Raw genomic sequence first — 23,216 nt, 5'->3', positions numbered from 1 at the left:
TCAATCCTTAGATTCATTTTGGAACCATTTGTGGGACTAGAGACCTGGCGCTCAGAGAGCTCAAACAAACCGTGCCATCTAACTTGCAGACACTGGTAAAAAACTAAAGTACTTCCTATATGGAAGGGGTTATACAGAGGATCACTTCCTGTCTGAAGACTTTTGGTCTACTAGCGTCCATTCACCTGATGAAGGAAGTATAACCCAGCAGGTAATGAATATTAGCCTGACTCTGTGTCCCATGATGTATTCAAAAGAAAAGTATCACTTTGACTTAACACTGTAAAACAGATGTAAACCCCAGAATAAATATGTAATATGCTTTTACTTGTACTGTGGTGGCTGCATTCTTTTCCTTTTTTTACAATTCTTTTTTCCTTTATCTTCACCTAGTGGATTTGCCAAGAACATGCTTCCTATCCTAGGAAACCAAAGCTCAAAGCTTCAGTCCCTTGGAATTAACAAGTACACACGATTTCAGACAGGATAAACAGATATCTTTCTATACCCGAAGACACAGTACTAATGCTTAAAAGACTAAACATATGCAACCACATCTAAGGACTTTAAATCTGAAATATATGAAAAGTTAGTCCTTAGGTCTAGATATACTCTATATAATATGTGTGCCCTGACGAAAACTCTGTATGTGGCATTTTGGAATATCTTTTCCCTGTAATGTAATGAAATGCATTCTGAAAGATGTACAATATCAATACAGTAATGCATAATAAACCACCATTCTTCAGTCTAACCAATAATAGAAATAAATTGAGTTTAAAATGTGTTTATTGTATACACAACCTTCACAAAGTAAAAGCAAATACAAGAAATAATTGTGATTATAGAAATAATCGTATAACATTATGGTGCGTTACTGAATGAAGATGCAAAATAGGAGGTATACTGAATGAAAATGTAAGACAGGAGGTATCTCTATAAAACAGAAATTCATCTCTCAGAGCTGCTTAGGCAATTGCTGTATTTGAAAACAATACGTGGCTAGAACGGTAAAATGTCTCTATAACGCGTTGTATTCCACACACTTTGAGGGGTCAGTGGAAAAATACTTCTGGCAAATTGTCATTAGCCTTTTCAAGCCCTAAACAGAGGGAATAAAAAGGGAAACAAATTATAAACCTGCTAAAGAAAACAGAACTGAGTACCAATAGAAGGAAAACAAATGTCCAAAATCCTTAGCAGTAAATTTGACATGAAATACAGCGTAGAGAGTTGTCATTCTATTGATCAGTCCAGATTTTTAAAAAGAAAAATACAGAGCTAAAACGAGAGCAAAAATCGCATTGCTAGTAAATATATCGGAAGATACCATCCCAGATGAAATGGAAGCGATGTGGATGAGAACTATGTATATGGCTCGCAAACTCATATTACAAAAATGGATAACAAACGACCCGCCAACGATAGATCAATGGATCATAATAACTAATCTTAATTTTAGAGGAGAGGAACTTTGGAAGGAAATAACTAAATAACAAAACATGCAGTATCTATTGTAGTAATGTGGTGGATGGGACTAAGTAATGTTTGAAATATAGTCTGGTGAGCACAGGTATGGAGATATATTTTTGTTTTCTCGTGTTTTTTTTGCTTTAAGTTAGTGGGATTTTGTTGGGCACATTTTATGTTTTATATGTTGTATAAAGAAAAAAACTTAATAAAAACAATTTGAGTTAATAATAAAAAAAAAATGATGTGGTTGCATAAGTGTGCACACCTTCTTGTAACAGGGGATGTAGCTGTGTTCAGAATTAAGCAATCATATTCAAACTCATGTTAAGTAGGAGTCAGTACACACCTGCCATCATTTAAACTGCCTCTGATTAACCCCCCAAAAAACGTTAAGCTGTTCTAGGAGGTCATTCCTGACATTTTCTTAGTTGCAATCCTACAGCAAAAGCCATGGTCCACAGAGAACTTCCAAAGCATCAGAGGGATCTCATTGTTAAAAAAGTCAGGAGAAGGGTACAAAGAATTTCCAAGGCATTAGATATACCACGGAACATAGTGAAGACAGTCATCATCAAGCGGAGAAAACATGTTACAACAGTGACATTACCAAGAACTGGACGTCCCTCCAAAATTGATAAAAAAGACGAGAAGAAAACTGGTCAGGGAGGCTGCCAAGAGGCCTACAGCAACATCAACCACTTGCCTACGAGGCACTTACACCCCCTTCCTGCCCAAGCCATTTTTCAGCTTTCAGCACTGTCGCACTTTGAACTGCGCGGTCGTGCTACACTGTACCCAAACAAATTTTTTATCATTTTCTTCACACAAATAGAGCTTTCTTTTGGTGGTATTTAATTACTGCTGTTTTTTTTTTTTTTTTTTTTTACAAGAGAAAAAAAAAAGACCAAAAATTTTGAAAAAAAAAAAAGTTTACTTTTTTTCTGTCAGTAAATTTTGTAACCAAGTAATTTTTCATCTTCACTGATGTGTGCTGATGAGGCAGCACTGATAGGCTGAACTGGTGGGCATTAATGAGGTGGCACTTATGGGCACCGATAAAGTGGCACTGATGAGGAGGCACTAATATGCTGCACTTATGGGCACTGTTAGGTTACACTGATGGGCACTGATAGTCGGCACTGATGGGCATTGATTTGCAGCAGTGATGGGCATTACTGATTGCCAGCACTGACTGGCATCGCTAATGGGCACTGATTGCTGGCATTGGTGGGCACTGTATGGTGACACCGTTTTACTATACTGTAATCAGTATCCTGATGATGATCAGTGCCCGATTACATTCCTACATGTCCCCCTGCGTGGAGATGCCGTTGATCGGCTCGCCTCGCCACACACTCAGTGTGAGGCAAGGAGCGCCGATTACCGGCACTTCCTTGTTTACATGTGACCGGCTGTGATTGGACACTGCCCATCACATGGTTAAAGAGCCGCGGAGGCAGCTCTTTACAGAGATCGGGGTCACACCGTGTCCTAGCAACACAGCTCGGCCACGATCGGTGGCGCTGCATGCCCCCGCGGGTGCACGAGAGTAGCCGTTCTGGGAAGTCGTCGCAGAATGAGAGCCGCCCTGCCGTCATTTGACGGGGGCGGGCGGCAACCAGTTAAAAGAGCTGCAGGAATATCTGGCAAGTACTGGCTGTGTGGTACATGTAACAATCTCCGTATTCTTCATATGTCCGGGCTATGGGGTAGAGTGGCAAGACGAAAGCCTTTTCTTATGAAGAAATACATCCAAGCCTGGCTAAATTTTGCAAAAACAAAATCGGAAGTCTCCCAAAAGCATGTGGGAAAATGTGTTCTGGTCTGATGAAACCAAGGTTGAACTTTTTGGCCATAATTCCAAAAGATATGTTTGGCACAAAAACAACACTGCACATCACCAAAAGAACATCATACCCACTGTGAAGCATAGTGGTGGCAGCATGCTTTGGGGCCATTTTTTTTCAGCTGGAACAGGGGCCTTAGTCAAGGTGGAGGGAATCATGAACAGTTACGAATACCAGTCAATATTGGCACAAATCCCTCAGGCTTCTGCTAGAAAGTTGAACATGTAGAGGAACTTCATCTTTCAGCATGACAACGACCCCTAAGCATACATCCAAATCAACAAAGGAATGGCTTAACCAGAAGGAGATTAAAGTTTTGGAACGGCCCAGCCAGAGTCCAGACCTAAATCCGATTGAAAATCTGTGGGGTGTGATGAAAAGGGCTGTGCACAGGAGATGCCCTCGCAATCTGACAGTGTTTTTGCAAAGAAGAGTGGGCAAAAATTGCCAGGTCAAGATGTACCAGGCTGATAGACGCAGTTTTTTTTTTATTTTGGGGGTTCCCCTCCTCAAGATACATATCAGACTCAGAGGGCGTGGTATTGTTGGATCAAAGTTGGATCCTGGTTATTGAAGTCGTTTGAAAGTCAGACATGAAGAAGTTGTAGGGCAAAGTTGGATCGGAAATCGTCCGACTTCCATGTCGGAGCAGTGTGAACCCGGCCTCAACCATGAAATGACAATTCCTTCACTACAGATAATCACTACAGATATCTTCCTTTGTCTGAGAGTGTCTATGGTTTGATCTTTGCAAGTAATGTAAAAATTTCTAGCATTGTTTGGGACGAATGCTCTGTTATTGGTTCACGTTAGATACACAGCAAGAGTTCCTAAGCATTAGAAACAATGATTAAAGCAAGCAGCTGATCTTTCCCTTTTCTATAATGAATGGGGTACAAACTGTCTACCACATGTGCACTACACACATTGTTGGATGAGTGAACCTGGCACAAAAATACATAAGCTGGGGCTACCTTTAAGCTGGCCATAAATGGAGTGATTTTTTTTTGCAACTATGGGGTGCTGTCCCTGCCAGGAGAACACAAGGATTATTGTTAGCGGCTATAACAGCTGGCAATCACATGAAAAGTCAGATAAGCTGGTTGTACCCATGTTGACTGATAAATCAACCTAGGTACATTAAGCCTGCCCATACATGGTTCCAATCCCGGGCAGTCCCTGCTGAACTGGTCGAAATTCGAACCATCTATGGCTGGCTTTAGTGAAAATCACATGTCATTATGCACAGGGTAAGAACTGGCCAGGTTTGTGATAGGTTTATTTTAGGGGGGTTTGAAGATAAAGCAAAAACAGCAGATCTTTCATTGCCATTCAAGGATCACCAGATGCAATTTAAGCTATAATCCACTGAAGTAATAAATGAAGCAAGACAGCTTTTCTGGGTATGTTGAAACTGTGGCATCCTGTCTCCTGACCATTTAGACTGTCAATATACACCTGACATCATATGCACACACTCCTTGTCGAACAGAGCGCACAGAGCAAAGCGCTAACTGGGCATTGCTACCATATTTGCTAAACTAAGTTGTACAGTAGGCCTTTTAAGTGAAAGCCTAGCCCAATTTGTCTACCAAAACACCTTAAATGGTGCAGAGGTCCTCTATGTATACTCCTATACTCATGATCCCAGATAACTCCATCTGTACCTGCTCTAAAGTAAGTCACAATAATGAAGTAGATTAAAGCAGAAGTAAACCCATATATTTAAGAGTTTCAAAAAACAGTTACATTTCCTGCCCATGCAGGGAATGTAACTGTCACACTGGATGTGCTCTCAACCAAACTGTCAAACCATCCAATGGCTGGAGTCATATCTGATCACATGTGCAGCATCATGACAGTTGAAAATTAAACAGAGGCCAAGATGGCAGCTTCCTTGGCTGAAAACCATAGGAGGGTTTACTTTCACTTTGAGTCTTGTTTAAATTTTCTGTCACGTGAAAAGACATAATGAGAATTTACATAGTGTTTACAACACAAGGAAAGTTGTGCAAGTTAGCAGATGTCTGAGATCTGTGAAATAATTTAATCCTTTGTATAATCTGCAGGCGGGACCTCACAAGGCACATGGCCACAGAAAAACCTACAGGACCTCCTAAACCCAGCACCTACAAGGGGTGTTAGCACCATGTAAGATTTCATTACATTTTGCACATGCCGGAAACCGAAATGATATGGAAGACTAAGGCTGGCCATAGATGGTATGAATTTCAGCCAATTCAGCAGGAACCATCCAAGATTCAAACTGTGTGTGGGCAGGCTGAATGTACCAAGTTGATTGATCAACTTTGGTACAACCAGTCTGCTGGGATTAACTTGCAATTATCATTAGCGGTGGCTAAAGCCACTAGCAATAATCACTGTCTTCTCCTGGCAGGAACAGCTTCCACTACCAGGAGCAGACAATGGCTCTGCAGGAGCGATTCCCCTGTCAGCACTATCTGTGTTGGTGGGGAATTTGCACCTTCTATAGCCTGCCTAAGTCATTGATTACTTATTTAAAAGCAGTCACAACTTGACTGAATTGGAATGGTGGCTCCTGTTAATCAAAGACAGGATAATTTATCTAGGTTCTACCTCGAAACCTGATCTGAAGCTCCTAACTAGTTAAATTAGGATGACGATAAGGTGACCAGGGAGATGGGCTTTAAACTGGTGTCACAAATGGGATGGTGGGTCTGCATTAAAAGCGAGTGGAAGCATGAACAGTCCCTTGGTAAAACAATGTATGGGATTTACTTAAAGTGGTTGTAAACCTTTACATATACCCAGTGAAGGGACTATCTTCTGGTGATACACAGAGATTAAAAACAAATCCTCCTGCATAAGTTGTACCTGTTTAGCTGCAGTCTTTTATTCTCTACATCCATTTAAAGTGCTGAGTTTATAAGCTTGTCTGAAAGTTCAGAAAAAGGAGAGCTGATTGAAAGGACATAGCTCACAGAAACAGAGCTGAGGCTGTTGATCAGCTGAAGGTCCCACCCCGTCACCATTTTTTATCATGCTGATTGAGACAGGTACACACTATAGGATACGCTTTGTTCATTTTTCATGTCTGAGGTTTAAAAACACTTTAAAGTACATCTAAAGGCTTCTATATGCCAATCCAAATCTAAGTAGCTATTCCAGTTCCAGGTGTGATGCACACACCTCTGAGCATGATCTTCCTTCATTTTGTGTTTCACATACTCACCCTCCCAGACACTGTAGCTCACAATGGAAAGGTTTCAGCAACAGAGGCAGTGGAGTTGTCAGGGCTTGGTCACACCGGCACATGGTGTGGGAAACCTGCGTTTTGTACACGTTTCCCACACAGTGTTCAAAACGCACTGGGTGTACAATCTGCTGCGGGCATCAATACAGTCCAAACAAACACAATACAAACACAGCAAACGCAGATTGCAAACATGTTGTGTTTGCCTGCACCGGATTGCATTGTACCACAGTAACATGCGATCTGTGGAGTGTGTTTAACAGTAGTGCATGAACTATTATTGGTGCGACCCAGTGCAATTTCAGCCCATTCAAATGAATGGGCTGAAAATCGCATCATAATCGCATAAGAATTCAAAACATATTTCTATGTGATTCAGGTGTGAACTGGCCCTCTATCCAGAAGACAGTTTGCAGGACTGGTTGTGTGCAGGTACTGACTGACAAGATTGGGAGCCAGCAGTAACAATGCTAACAATCACACCTCCCTGCACCATAGTTTTATTATACTGTAGTATAAGCAGGCACAGCCTACATGAGGATGGCAACACTGCTCTGATACCAGGAGCAGTGCAGCATTGTTGCCAGATCATCACAGGAAGCTGCATTAGGTGGGCTTAATTGGCGGGCTCAACATGTATTTGTGTGGCCCAGGAAAAAAAAAGAACTATAGGCAAAACTTTTCCCCCCCATTTTAACTTAGCAAGGGAGGGTTATAACCCCTGTCAAATTTATTTTCACCATCCGTGTCCCATTGTGGAGATTTCCCTTCACTACCTATCCCATAGCCAAAACAGGAAGTGAAAGGAAATCTCTGCAAAATTAAAAAGAATTCCTTGGGGACCCTCAGGTCACCAGAACTAGTGTCCCCAGTGGAAGATTTCCGCTCTAATTCTTTTCTGGGGACAACCCAAAATTTGGGATTTTCTTTGACTTTCAGTTTTAATGATAATGGCAAATAGGACAAATAGAGAGGTTGAATCTCCGTAACGGGAGCACAGACAGCAATAAAAATTGACCGGTGTTCTATTTCCTCTCCACTGTTTTCAAAACTATAAAAAAATAAATAAATAAAAAAAAAGGTTTGCCTTTAGTTATATTTTAAGGCAGGCACATATTTGTTTTAATGGGAGGCCATAGTTCTACTTTAAAGAGACACGATTTTTTTTTTGTACATTTAGCTCCTGTAGACAGCAATATTGCACAGAAAGGTCACTTACCTCCTCCTTTGGCAGTTTCTGCCGATGTATCGGCTCCTCCCTCCTTTGAGTGTCTCCTGTAAAAGGCCTGATGCCAAGGGGGCACCCGGGTCCTGAGCCAGGCTGTGTGCATAAAGACACACACATTACTTGTAAGCCACGCCCTTGCTCCACCCTCACAGGTGTTCAACTGACAGCGGGAACTATAGCTCCGCTACCTTCAGCTTCTTGTGTGATGCCAAGAACTGAATGGAACAGGTTGCTGGAGCGTGTGACAGCGCTGGAGCGGGAACATGGAGCCAGGTAAGTGTTTATTGACAGGGGGATAAAACAGGACATAAGAATGCAAGTAAGACAGGGGTCTCCAAAGTATGGCCCGCGGGCCACATCCGGCCCACAGCTAGAGTCCTCAGACTCGATGCAGGGACAGTCTCTCTGCCAAAGTTTTGTCGGGTTGTGATGCATACTCACCTTCACTCCGGCAGTATGCAGTGCAGGTTCCGCAGCCACTCCCGGCTTCAACCAATCTGGTATTTCAGTGCAGACAGGCTGCACCTATCGGCTCCCGCCCTGCTGTTTACATTGGTGTCCTATAGCTCTGTAATTTTGCATACAGTGTGCCTGTGTAACAGCGGGAATATGCTGATGGGGGCTCCGATGGGCACACAAATGTGCCAGGGGGCCCAATGGGCACACAAATGTGCCGGGGGGGGGCTCCGATGGGCACACAAATGTGCCGTGGGGGGGTTCCGATGGACACACAAATGTGCCGTGGGGGGGGGCTCCGATGGGCACACAAATGTGCCGTGGGGGGGGGGCTCCGATGGGCACACAAATGTGCCGTGGGGGGGGGGCTCCGATGGGCACACAAATGTGCCGTGGGGGGGGGGGGGGGGGCTCCGATGGGCACACAAATGTGTCGTGGGGGGGGGGGGGGGGCTCCGATGGGCACACAAATGTGCGGGGGGGGGGGCTCTGAAGGAGACACTAATTTGCAGGGATCCTCTGATGAGTGTGAAAGGACACAAATGTGCGGGCAGACTGATGGAGACACAGATGTAAGGCTCTAATGCGCGCTGGAAGTTTAACCTGCTAAATGAGACTACAGCATTTAGCTGCAGGAGGAAAATACACACGCACCATCCAGCAGCCTGGAAAATGTTATTCTATTCTGCTGCTGCAGATTTATAAATTATTTTTTTCGGCCTGCGAGTAAAATATACATATGTGGCCCTCAAAATGAAAAATTTGGAGACCCCTACATTAAGGTAAAAAAAAAAAAAAAAAACCCATTTAGACTTCAGAACTACTTTAAAAGTAGTAGGAAAGGCCAACTGCAAGCCGACATTTGATTATTCCCTACCCTGGGCCTTCATGCCCTTTATCACAAATCATTGTGCACTTTTAAAGTAGTGTGCTTCACATGCGTTCACATGAAAGGAAAGCTCCGCATCCTCCCTGAAATGCGGAGGGCCGACAACAAGGATGAAATTAATAAAGTAGTGGTGTCACCCACCGGCATCCACTGCTCTGTCATCAAGGGCAAGAAGAAGATTCTCCTCCCACTAGCCACACTACAAAAAAAAAAAAAAAAAAACACATTTTGATTTGTAATATAGGCCATTAAAGGGAGACTGTAAGCTTTAACGAGCAGAGCTCTATGATTCCTCCTGTATTAAAATTGTAACTGTACTGTCTGCCCCTCATCATCACTGGAGGCACTGGCTCCTCTAACTACACGCAGAATCAGGCCCCGACCGTTACAACCCTGGCAAACTGGTAACACTAGAAATCTCAAGAGACATTGCCGTGCTCTTGAACAACTGTGGCGTAAAACCAAATGGCTGCAGGGCTTCACCCGATATATAAATCTGCCCTCCTAAAATACAATTCCTGCCTCCATGCTACCAAGGTCTATTTTGTCTCATTAATACCTTGTCAGCCAGTCCCCATTTGCTTTTCTCAACCGTTAACTGCTTCGTCCACACCCCCTCTACCCACTAACTCACTGCCCAAGAGATAGCCAATCAGTTCAGAAAAGATTGATGCAATACGTGAGGACACCTCCACTGTGCGTACATCTTCCCCACTCAACATATCTTGTCTAACAGAACAGTCAACACTCTCCTCTTTTGAACTGGCTACTACTGAAGAGGTTCCAAAACTTTTCTCAGATGCCCACCTAACCAATTGTCCCCTGGATCCTGTTCCCTCACAACTACTATGGTCACCCTCTTATTCTATCTTATACTCACATTGTCAATCTCTCCCTCTGTAGTGGCATCTTCCCCTCCCCTCTAAAACATGCGCAGATCACTCCCATACTTAAAGTGTAAGTAACCCCCCTAAAGATTTCAACCAAGGAAGCTGCCATCTTTGCCTCTGTTTAATCTACAACAGCTATGCTGCTGCACATGTGATCAGTTTTAGACACCAGTCATTGGATGGCTTGACAGTTTGGTTGAGAGCACAACCAATGGTAGTGTTACATTTCTGGCACGTGCCAGAAATTAAACTGTTTAATGGATGGGTTTACTTCCGCTTTAAAAAGCCCTCACTGGACTCCACCAACCTCAACAACTTAAGACCCATCTCATTGCTCCCATTCACATCTAAACTTCTAGGATGCTAAGAAAGGCAGTTTCTAGCTTTCGCTCGCAGCACTCCACAGAAACTGCCTTACTAAAAAAACTCACCAATGATTTACTAACTGCTAAAACCAATGGCCACTACTCCTTATTCCTACTTCTTGACCTCTCTGCGGCCTTTGATACTGTTGACCATCAGCTCCGTCTCAATAAACTCAGTTCCATTGGCCTCCAAGATGCTGCTCTATCCTGGTTCTCCTCCTACCTATCACAGCGCTCCTTCAGTGTTACTCTGTCTTCTCCTCTCCATTGCCCCCTTTCTGTGGGGGTCCCCCAAGATTCTTTTCTTGGACCCCTTCTCTTCTCTGTCTACACCTCCCCCCCAGTCACTTGATAACCACCCAAGGCTTCCAATACCATCTATATGCAGACGACTCCCAAATCTGTCTACTCCTCACCTCACTCCCTCAGTCTCCTCTTGCATTACTAACTTACTGACATATCAGCATGGATGTTGCACCACTTCCTTAAACTAAATCTCTCTAAAACTGAGCTGGTAATATTCCCCCCCCCCAGCCCGTGTCCCCCTCCATTACTTTTCCATCAAAATCAATAATGCAACCATCAATCCATCCCCTCATGCCAGGGTACTAGGTGTAACTTGACCTGTCCTTTCAGCTACAAATCCAATCGTTGTTAAAAGCTTGTAGACTTTACCTCCGTAACATCTCTAAAATATACCCCTTTTTAACAAATTAAACCACCAAGTTACTCATTCACTCCCTTGTCTCTCGCCTTGACTATTGCAACTCCCTTCTCATTGGCTTACCTTTCCATAGGCTATACCCTCTTCAGTTTATCATGAATGCTGCTGCCAGACTTATTCACCTTACCAACCGGTCAGTGTCTGCCACCCCTCTCCGCTAATCCCTACACTGGCTCCCGATCGCCCAGCGAATTAGATTCAAAATACTAACCATAACATACATAGCCATTCGCAACTCTGCCAAAAGCTACATCACCAATCTTGTCTCCAAATATCACCCAAACCGTCCTCTCCTCTCAAGACCCCTTACTCTCAAGCTCCCATACTCGTCTCTGGGATTTCTCCAGAGCCTCTCCCATCCTCTGGAACTCTCTACCTCAACCTGTCCAGCTATCTCCTACTCTAGCTTCCTTCAGGCAATCCCTGAAAACTTATCTCTTCAGGGAAGTCCATCATGCCTCCAACTAATCTTTTACCACTTCCATCAGCTTATTCCCCACAGTTACAACCTTTTGTACCACCTGCCCCCCCATTTTATGGTATTGTAACTGTATTGTCTCCCTTTTATATTGTAAAGTGCTGCCCAAATTTTTGGCACTATATAAATCCTGTATAATAATAATAATAATGGGGAGGGAATATTTAAATGTCAGATTGTTAGTTTGCCTTCCCTTCTAATATAATACCATAAATTAGAAAAAAGAGTAATAGTCAGATTCCAGTCCAATAATACTAATGAAACAGGATTCCTGATTATTTGTTACAGGCATCTCTGCCAGCGTAGCATGAAAGTACACATCTAAGTATTGTATTACTGTTACTGGTTAAGAGTAGATTATAAATGTATGGGAAGAGAATAACTTTACCACCTGAGACTGTTTCGGTTACAGCTATAAAATCTAATGATTCTTGTTCCTGAAGCGTTTAATGTCTCAACAATTAAACTAGGTTTACGCCAGTGGAATTTTTTTATTAGCGCTTTTGATATGTGCTTGTTTTGGCATGGTATCTTTGCATGGGCTTGGAGTTTTATATTAAATAGTAAAAGCCTTAAAATCATGGTGGTTCCAAGGATAAAGAAAAGCATTTAATTCAGTCTCCATTTGATGTGTTACAGAATAAAAGGGCCAAACATTGTTATTAAGACATGATTGCATATTATTAAGGAATATGCTTGATCACAAATCTTATTTAACAGGGCTAAGTTTATGTAGCTGCATTCCCAGGATATCAAAAAAAGGCTTATAATGTTGGATTAGGCATGGCAGACACAAATTAATAAATAAATGGCTGCCACAGATGACGAATAAACGCTTATATTATCCATAGGTGTGCTAAACTGCAAAGTGTTTGCTTCACTGGTGTTAAAAGTTCTATTTTCGGCCTTAGCAGCTTCATGTTCTGTAACTACAGCCCAGAAGAAGTGATGGGGTCTGCACAATATACCATAGGGATTTACTGTATGTGGGGGATGGGATCTGCACAACACAGTATACATACAGTGCCTTGAAAAAGTATTCATACCCCTTGAAATTTTCCACATTTTTTCATGTTACAACCAAAAATTTAACTTTTTTATTGGGATTTTATGTGATCGATCGACACAAAGTGGCACATAATTGTGAAGTGGAAGGAAAATGATAAATGTATTTCAACATTTTTTACAAATAAATATCTGAAAAGTGTTGCGTGCATTTGTATTCAGCCCACTGAGTCAATACTTTGTAGAATCATCTTTTGCTGAAATCACAGCTCCAAGTCTTTTTTGGGAATGTCTCAACCAGCTTTACATATCTAGAGGAGTGAAATTTTTGTCCCCATTCTTCTTTGCAAAATAGCTCAAGCTCTGTCAGACTGGATAGAGAGCCTCTGTGAACAGCAATTTTAAAGTCTTGCCACAGATTATCAATTGGAGTTAGGTCTGGACTTTGACTGGGCCATTCTAACACATGAATATACTTTGATTTAAACCATTCCATTGTAGCTCTGGCTGTATGTTTAGGGTTGTTATCCTGCTGGAAGGTGAACATCGGCTCCAGTTTCAAGTTTAACAGGCTTTCTTCCAAGATTGCCCTGTATTTGGCTCCACCCATCTTCCCATCAACTCTGACCAGCTTCCCTGTACCTGCATTTTCCCAGTGGGGATGGTGTGTTCAGGGTGGTGTGCATTGTTAGTTTTCCACCACACTTAGCATTTTGCTTTTAGGAAAGAAAGTTACATTTTGGTCTCATCTGACAAGAGCACCCTCTTCCACATTTTTGCTGTGTCCCCGACATGGCTTCTCACAAACTGCAAACGAGACTTCTTATGGCTTTCTTTCAACAATGGCTTTCCTCTTGCCACCCTTTCATAAAAGCCAGATTTGTGGAATGCACAACTAATAGTTGTCCTGTGGACAGATTCTCCCACATGAGCTGTGGATCTCTGAAGCTCCTCCAGAGCTACCATGGGTCTCTTGGCTGCTTCTCTGATTAATACTCTCCTTGCCAGGCCTGTCAGTTTAGGTGGACGATCGTGTCTTGGTAGGTTTGCAGTTGCACCATACACTTTCCATTTTTGGATGATGGATTGAACAGTGCTCCGTAAGATGTTCAAAGCTTAGGATATTTTTTCATAACCTAACCCTGCTTTAAACTTCTCCACAACTTTATCCCTAACCTGTCTATCCCTTGGCCTTCATGATGCTGTTTGGAAACTAAGGTTCTCTAACAAACCTCTTCACAGAACAGCTGTATTTATACTGAGATTAAATTGCACACAGGTAGACTCTATTTACTAATTAGGTGACTTATGAAGGCAATTGGTTCCACTAGAATTAAAGGGGGCTGAATAAAAATGCATGCCACACTTTTCAGATATTTTTTTGTAAAAAATTTGGAAAACCAGCTATTTTCCTTCCACTTCACAATGATGTGCCACTTTGTGTTGGTCTGTCACATACAATCTGAATAAAATACACTTACGTTTTTGGTTGTAAAATGAGAAAATGTGGAAAATGTCAAGGGTATGAATACTTTTTCAAGGCACTGTATATATGACTGGCAAGTACTAACTTTGTGATGGTCATCCTAACTTAGGTTACCCTTACAAGCAATTCTTATTTTATATATATATATATGTGTGTACACATCTGAGAAATGCTTCAGCTGTCAAAAGCACGCTTTATAAACTTGTACAGAAGGTTTATTTTGATGTTTTTATTTTGTGAGCGAAATGCACAAAAATGCCTAGCAAACAAATAAAAAAAAATGTAATGATTTTGGCATTAACAAGATTTAGAATTACACAGCAAGCAGACTTTGACATGGAAGACCGAGCAATTATAGACGATGTATTTCACTATAAAACATAAGGAGAATAAGCTCAAATGAAAAAGTTTAACACTTTCTTCTTATTTCTATAGCAATGAAGATTTAAGATGTCTTAACGCCATCCCCTTAATGGTACGCAGACATGCGGCCTTACGGAAGTGGGCCTTTATCCGTGAGGCTGCATATCAGTGCACCTGTCTTCATGCTGGGTGCCGCACAGTTTGCTCCCAACACAGAGACCAGGCTCTCACGAGAGCCCTGGGTCTAGTACTAACAATCAGGGCCTGGGACTTGTTTGCTGTGATAGCCTCTAAATGGGCTATCACAGTGATCACTCACTATGCAGCCCACCCGTTCTTATTTTCTCTTCTGAATGGGGAGAAATACACATTGTATCATCTTCTTCTTGCAGGAGTTGAAGATGTGAATAAACACAGTTGTGTAAAAGAAAAAGAAAAAAAAAAAAAATTAGCTACATCAAGGTTTAATCTCGGTCAATGCCAGAGTTCGTGTTAAGGTCAAGGTAAAGGTCAAACGTCAGGGTATGTATATTTTTGGTAGGATCTAAAAAAAAAAAAATAACATTTTTTTTGAATGTGTGTTAGTTGGTGTCAGTGTGTTTTAGGTAAGATTTAAAAAAAAAAAAAAAAAAAAAAAGAAGAGACTTACTACAGATACAAAACAAATAAAATACACATATGTGGTATCACTGTGATTGTCAGGAGCAGGAGAATTTAATTTTGGGTTATTCTTTGGCGTTAAATTATTGTAATAGCAAGAAATGTAAATAAATATGATTTTTTTTTTACCGTTTTGGGACAGTTTTCCTTTTATAATTAAAAAAAAAAAAAAAAAAAAAAAAAGGGGGGTATACATTCACCTGGATACATAAAGTAGTTGTGATAAGGGGTTAAAAGTTTGAGAAACCAATTATTCACAAAACAAGGGATGTGCAGCTCTCACACATTGTTTTATAACTCATGCCTTCAACGGATGTGCAACTCGTGCATATATTTTATTCAAGCCTTTTAGAATCAGTTTGCTAAGCAAACGGATCTTAAAAGGCAGATTTTGAATTAAGGATTGATGTGCGAGTTGCACATCGCATAGCAGGGGAAAGCAGATATACATTACCTGAATGTATTTCCTTTGTGTTTCATCATTCAAAACATGGGCTACATGTTTGGAGAAAATCTTTTCACGTCCAGTACGAGCGTGGATACCAACCATAGTTACACCAATAGGCCAAGGAGCATTGCCAATAGCCATCTGAAGATAGGCATCATTTGCCTGTGGTTAAGCAAACAAAAGAACTGGAAACATCAGATTGCTCTACATTTAAGTATCTAAAGCAAAGGGTGAAATCATGATAAACTATAACTAGCCAGGAAGGTCAAATGTAGGGGACAATCATACATAAACACGAGAACTAAACTGAATGCAAACTTTAGGAGCACCTCAGTTGTGAATCTTCCCATGAAACATATTTTTGGCATTCCCCCCCCCCCCCCCCCCCCAGACAGTTACTACACAGTCTTGTTCATTGTTAAATTTTGTGGTTTCACTTGGGCACAAAGGCCAAGCTTAAGCTAAAAAACTTTAACACATAAGAAAATACAGTTTATAGTTTTGAAAACACTGATGCCTAAATATAGTTGGAGCTCACCACAAAGAGCTATAGTACATCTATGATGTGCAGCACACTATGACTGCAGGTATTGTGTTATTTCAGTTTATCCTTTACATCGTATTAAAAGTATATTGCACCTGCCTGAAAGAGCAATTAAAAAAGGCTCCAAATGCTGCAAGATGAACAGCCAAATATACAGTATCTCACAAAAGTCAGTACACCTCTAACATTTTTGTAAATATTTTATAATCTTTTCATGTGACAATACTGAAGAAATTACACTAGGCTACAATGTAAATCAGTGAGTGTACAGCTTGTATAAAACAGTCAATTTGCTGTCCCCTCCAAATAACTCAACACACAACCATTAATGTCTAAACCGCTTGCAACAGAAATGAGTTCACCCCTAAGTGCAAATGTCAGAATTGGACCCAATTAGCCATTTTTCCTCCCTAGTGTCATGTGGCAAGGTCTCAGCTGTGAATGGGGGGCAGGTGTGTTAAATTTGGTGTTATCGCTCTCACTCTCTCATACTGGTTGCAAGAAGTTAAACATGGAACCTCATGGCAAAGAACTCTGAGGATCTGAAAAAAAGAATTGTTGCTCTACATAAAGATGGCCTAAGCTTTAAGAAGACCCTGAAACTGAGCTGCTGCAGCATGGTGGCCAAGACCATACAGCGGTTTAACAGGACAGGTTCCACTCAGCCCAGGCCTTGCCATGGTCGACCAAAGAAGTTGAGTGCACATGCTCAGCGTCATATCCAGAGGTTGTCTTTGGGAAATAGATGTATGAGCGCTGCCAGCATTGCTGCAGAGGTTGCAGGGATGGGGGTTCAGCCTGTCAGTGCTTAGACCATACGCTGCACATCGCATCAAATTGTTCTGCATGGCTGTCATCTTTTAAAGATGTTGCACAAGAAAGCCCGCAGTTCGCTGAAGACAAGCAGACTAAGGACATGGATTACTGGAACCATGTCCTGTGGTCTGATGAGACCAAGATAAACTTATTTGGTTCAGATGGTGTCAAGCGTGTGTGGCGGTAACCAGGTGAGAAATACAAATGTGTCTTGCCTACAGTCAAGCATGGTGGTGAGAGTGTCATGGTCTGAGGCTGCATGAGTACTGCCAGCACTGGGATACTACAGTTCATTGAGGGAACCATGAATGTCAACATGTACTGACATACTGAAGCAGAGTATTGCAACATGATAATGACCCCAAACACACTAAAGAAGCTGAGGGTAAAGGTGATGGACTGGTCAAGCATGTCTCCAGACCTAAAACCTATTGTGCATCTGTAGGGGAACCTCAAATGGAAGGTGGAGGAACGCAAGGTCTCCAACATCCACCAGCTCTGTGATGTCGTCATGGAGTAGTGGCAACCTGTAAAGCTCTGGTGAACTTCATGCCTAAGAGGGTTAAGGCAGTGCCGGAAAATAATGGTGGCCACACAAAATACTGACACTTTGGGCCCAATTTGTACATTTTCACTTAGTGGTGTACTATCTTTTGTTGCCAGTGGTTTAGACATTAATAGCTGTGTGTTGAGTTAATTTTGAGGGGACAGCAAATTTACACTGGTTTACAAGCTGTACACTCACTACTTTACATTGTAGCAAAGTGTCATTTATTCAGTGTTGTCATATGAAAAGATATAATAAAATATTTACAAAAATGTGAGGGGTGTACTCACTTTTGTAAGATACTATAACTGCAGTCTAAAGAAGACCAATGGGAAAAGTTATTTCACAGTCTAGGTCTACAATGTACATTTCCTCAGTTTAAACATTTGATATGTTTTTCTGTTGTGAATAAAATATGGGTTTGTGAGATTTGCAAACCATTGCATTGTTTTTAAGTATATTTTACAGTGTCCTAAATGTTTTGGAATTGGGGTTGTATCATGTCTATACACTCTTTTGCTAATACAGCTCAAGTAAGGAGAGATGCTGATAGGTTGCTATGTTACTAAGCTGCTGTTAACCCACATAGACAAAGAAGTCCAAGCACACCACTTACCTTTACATATTCTCTTTGTAACACAAATTTTATTATATCTGTCATTGATTCTTTTATATCTGCTGGAAGGTTCTGTGTTAAAAGAAAAAAAAAAAAAAAAAATAATATCGATCAGACATTTTATATACATACAATTAAAAATAAACATCTTCCACGTTTACACAGCTTACTGATGTGTTATCAGATAAGACCCAGCTATCATATGTGGTCGGGTTGCTCATCTTTCTTTATTTTATGCCCATTTGTTTATACAGTGGATACAAAATGTAGTAATGAATAAAAACACAGTAATACAGAATGTAAATGCTAATTTCCCCTTTATCCTGAACTGTTCTGTTCCTTGGTTAATCATGCAAACACTACAGCACCATTCCCACATTTGGAGAGAAGCCCTATGAAGCACAGAAAACAGCACTGGTAATAAATGGGTAACCATAGTTGCAGGCCTTGTTTCATTAGATCATTTTTGCACATGGGGCAGGTGGTGAGGAGAGAATATTATCTCATATTCCTCTTTAGGCTGGGTTCACACTATTGCGAATTGGATGCGGGTTTCTCCAAATTCAATTCGCATTTTAGAAGCCTGTGACTGGCTCTCAATGGAAGCGGTTCACACAGCTCCAGGACGGCTGCGGAGCGAATTGCACAGGAGCCCTGTGCATCTTCTGGTCCATTTCAGGTTCGAATTCAGTCAAAAAAAAAAAATGGACCTGAAATGGTGAACAGGGAGGCACCGGATCCCTGCTGTGAGCCGCTCCGCACGGAGATGTGAACCCAGCCTCAAACATAAGTATGGCTAAAGCTTTTTTTGGCCATACTTCTTTTGTTGGTCAAAGGAGTGCACTTACTTTTGATCTCCTGTGACCCAAAGTCAGCGGAGAGCGAGCTATTGCCTGCAGTTAACTGACGTAGTAGAGCCACTCCAGACTCTGGAAGGACCCCCGACAATATTAAGGCCGTGTAGGCTGAAAACGTGTAATGTGTCCATGGTTTTTGACCCTATGCATCAATAAAGCTTTATATTCTGTTTAAGAGCCTGTTGATTGCTGACTACTTTGGATGACCCCAGTCAATCTGAAATGTGATGCGATAATTAGTGCTATGAATATTTTAAAAAAATAATTTAAGGCCAAAACATTTTTTTTTTTAACAAATAGGTTTTTTATTTTTTATTAAATTTTTTTACATCGGTGTACCTTTAGGAAGATGTTCCTTTACTTCCTATCTTGGGGATACAATAGGAAGCAAGAAAATTAAAATAAGAAAAAAAATATATAAAGGGGGGGGGGGATTCTCCTTTTAGACAGTTGTCTCCAGAACAGGGTCCCTATTGGAAGATTTTCCCTCTTTTTCTGTTAATAACATTTTGGATTTCCCATCATTTTCTGTCCGAGGTACAGTGGTCATCAAACCACTTTATTGAAAAGGAAATATGAGATGTTTCTGTTTATTAGCATCTTAAGCGTGCTATAGACATTTACCAGCAGTTGGACATTAGCAATACTTTTCTAATAGGCCAACACACAGCTCCACATAGTTTCATTGTAAGAGCATGCACAGTTAACTGTACAGGCGAACAACAGCCCAAATCCGTGATAGGCAATTTTGGGCTGGGCAGCTACCTGCAACTGCAAGTCCCATCTTTTCATTGTAACCCAAGACCATCTATACGAATGGCAAAAGTGAACAATGTATGCTGTTATAGGAGATATAGGACAAATGGCAAACCTCTGGCCTAATGTTTATAGAACAAAATTGACCAGAGGCATCTGCTATTATCAAATAAAAATGGAGAGATCTAATGATGAGCACCAAATGCATTTGGATACCTTTTTTTGAAGTTGTAATGCAGGTATAAACCTAATAGATTATAACACAATTAGCACTTTGAACCTAAGCCAACTTTAGGGTCTACGCTCCGGCATCTATGTCCCCATTTGGTGTTTTCCACTGAGGGTACAGGGTGCGGTAACTTCCATGACTAAGCTCCATGGGTGGGGTGAAACATGTCGGGGGGGGGCTCTCGCCTGGATGGAGTTAGGCTGAGGCGGTTATTAAACATTAAACCCTGGGCTTGTATGGTGTGCAGTGGCTGAGGTTTTTTTACTCCTTGTTCTGACAACACTGTTTGAGTCTCAGCTCCAAATAGGTTTTAAGTAGAAATCTGTGCAAAGCTGCCGACACGTTAGATACATGCTTCTACCTGCACAAAAACGGTTTCCAGATAAAATACCTGCTAGCTGCCAAAAACAAGTTTCCTGTGGAAATCACCTTCAAATGATTCATTCCCTTTCACTGAGCATCAGGTTATTTTTAATGAATATCATTCCTGTGGCTTTGGGATTGCACATCCTAAAACTGAAAACAGCCCTAGCCAAATAGAATTTGAGTCATCATTTAGATATGATTAACCCCCCTGGTGCTGAATAACTACACAAACACTACCTATATGGAAAAAGTGCAACCCTGGTGTATATATACTGCACATTTTTTTTTTTTGCCACTTCAGCAAAGTATTTTCTGGGGCAATGGTTTCAACTTTACAGTTCAATCTCGTCCCTTTACATATTCACATCATTGTGGCGTTATCATCAATATTTATTAGCCATTTGCTCATGGTAATGTATATATAAAAAAAAAAAAAAAAAAAAAAAATACAAAACAACCCCTGAGATTTTTTATCCCCAACAGCCCTCCTAGACCGACCGCCCCTTCTCCACCCCAACATCCCCCCCCATTCCCCCCCGATGTAACCCTCATATACAGATTTCCTTCCCGGCTCCTACCCCTACTACCATTACTCCTGTCTAATCCGAACCCCCTACTTCACATTTACACAGATTGATATGACTCGTCTAGTTTATTTACAGTGGGGGCTACAATATATATTCCCCACATCTCGGCCGCTCGAAGTGAATACTTGAAGTTTGCCCAATCCCTCCATATCTCCTCGAAGACTTCCATCTCCGTCCCTTCACTGTACCTCAAGTATTCAAGGCGATAAATTTCATTAACCTTGTTGAACCACTCCCGCATTGTAGGTCTCCTTTTATCTTGCCAGTATCTGGGAATAAGACTTTTGGCAGCATTTAGGAGGTGTGGTAGTAACGACTTCAAATATATCTTCGTGGGGATTTTACTCCCATGATGTAGGCACACCCAGGGGTCATCGGGGATATTGATACTCATAATCTCACTGATGATTTGCTTAATCTCCCCCCAGTATTTTTTAATTACCGGACACTGCCACTATATGTGCGCTATTGTCCCAATTTCTTTGTAACCTCTCCAACATAATTGCGAAGTTTCCTTCTGGATTCTATGTGCTCTATCGGGGGTAATATACATCCTTGCGAGGATCTTGTAATTCATCTCTGAGAGCTTACAGCTAACGGAGGTGACATTCACCCTTTTCAGAATCAACCCCACCTCCTGTCCGCTAATCTTTATATCCAGCTCCTTCTCCCACTTCTCTATAAATCTCGGGCTCACCACATCTCCTAATTCATTGAGGACTCTATAGATCTTAGAGACACCCCCCCGCCCTTTTTTCTCCAAACATAATTTCTCCAAGGGGAGTAGGTTCTCCGTCGACCTAATTGGCTGTGGGAGTGAGTCAACAAAATGTTTCAGCTGCCTATACCGCCAAGAATCTATAATAAACCATTAATTTTTAGCTTTTAGTTCTTGAAATGTGCACATCTTGCCCTGTCTCATGACATCTTTTAATTGGATATCATCCTTCAAAATCCACTCCCAAACAGATCTTCTTTCCCCGGTGCAAAATAATCTGTGTCTTTAAGTGGAATTAATGGTGAGTTAAACTCCCAGTGCTCCTTTTTGTGCAAATTATCCCAAATATTAAGTGTATGTTTTGCGATATCCGTTATTTCGGTGCTAAGTTTTCTATGCTGTGGTGGAATCCATACTATCCTACCCAAATCTACTTCACTCATTTTATTCTCTATTTTCACCCATTGTTTTTCTTTATTATTTTTTACCCAGTCTAGTAAACGTGATAGGGCTATCGCCTCATATTTTCTAATGTCAGGTGCCCCCACCCCCCTTCCTCTTATCTTTTGTTAATAGTGAAAAATTTAATCGGGATTTTCTCCCTCTCCAAATGAACCTTAAAAACATGGTATGTAATCTATTGAAATAGGTCTGAGGGATTAGGATTGGGAGCATTTGCATTTTATAAATGATTTTTGGCAGAATTGTCATCTTGAATAAGTTGATTCTTCTGCCCCATGAAAGTCGGGTACGTGAGATTCTGTTTAGTTCGATCTTAATTTCGTTGAGGAGTGGCATAAAGTTTGCCTGGAATAATGACTCTTTAGATATTGTTATTTTAACTCCTAGGTAGTTGAGCTCTTTTAACCCCCATTTAAATGGGAAAGACATTTGATATGCCTTGTCCCCAACATTGCCTTTATTAATATCGAACGTTTCTGACTTGGACGGGTTAACCCGGAAATTGGACAGTCTGCCATAGTCTTTTAGGATCGCTAACAGGTTCGGGAGAGAAGTCCTCGGGCGAGTGATATAAAACAATACGTCATCCGCAAAGGCAGCTAATTTATACTCTTCTTCACCTATTTTTGCCTCACTGATATCCGGACTGAGCCTTATCTTCGCTAGGAGGGGCTCCAATGCTATCACAAACAACAATGGGGAAAGTGGGCACCCCTGTCTTGTGCCGTTATACATTTTGAATGGTTCAGAGAATTCCATTTGTCTTCACTCGCGCTGTGGGGTGTGTATATAAGGCTTTTATCCAGCTAAGCATTCTATCACCCAGTCCAATTTCCTCCAGAGTGTCCCATATGAAGCCCCAGTCTATCCTGTCAAAAGCTTTTTCAGCATCGATTGACAGGAGAAGACCTGGGGCTCCACTATCTAGGATTCTCTGAACTACCAGTAGCGTTTCGATGCCATTATCCCTCCCCTCTCTACCTGGTACAAAGCCCACCTGGTCTGGGTGTATAATCTAATTGATTATCAGTTTCATCCTATCAGCTAGAATTTTAGCAAATAATTTCGTGTCGACATTTAAAAGTGATATGGGCCTATAGATCGAGCATAACGTGCTATCTTTTCCTTCTTTCCATATTATAGCAATACTGGCTTCTAGTGCTTCTTTCCT

General features: G+C 41.4%; 1 protein-coding gene across 2 annotated transcripts in view; it reads right to left on the bottom strand.

Annotated features, from left to right (window-relative positions):
- Positions 1-771: 771 nt before the first annotated feature.
- PRPF18 (pre-mRNA processing factor 18) overlaps positions 772-23,216 on the bottom strand; it is a 91,253-nt gene continuing 68,808 nt past the window's right edge. For both annotated transcript variants that reach the window (XM_073619517.1, XM_073619518.1), the window contains 3 exons: positions 18,071-18,142; positions 15,554-15,709; positions 772-1,102 (listed from right to left, as the gene is read on the bottom strand). In XM_073619517.1, the coding sequence (XP_073475618.1) occupies positions 1,022-1,102; positions 15,554-15,709; positions 18,071-18,142 (309 nt within the window). In that variant the 3' untranslated portion in view covers positions 772-1,021. The remainder of the gene's footprint in view (positions 1,103-15,553; positions 15,710-18,070; positions 18,143-23,216) is intronic.

Source organism: Aquarana catesbeiana, linkage group LG03, assembly GCF_042186555.1.
Source record: "Aquarana catesbeiana isolate 2022-GZ linkage group LG03, ASM4218655v1, whole genome shotgun sequence".
Taxonomy (NCBI): Eukaryota; Metazoa; Chordata; class Amphibia; order Anura; family Ranidae; genus Aquarana; species Aquarana catesbeiana.
Note: the sequence above shows the minus strand (reverse complement) of the source record. Positions and strands in the feature narration are given on the sequence as shown.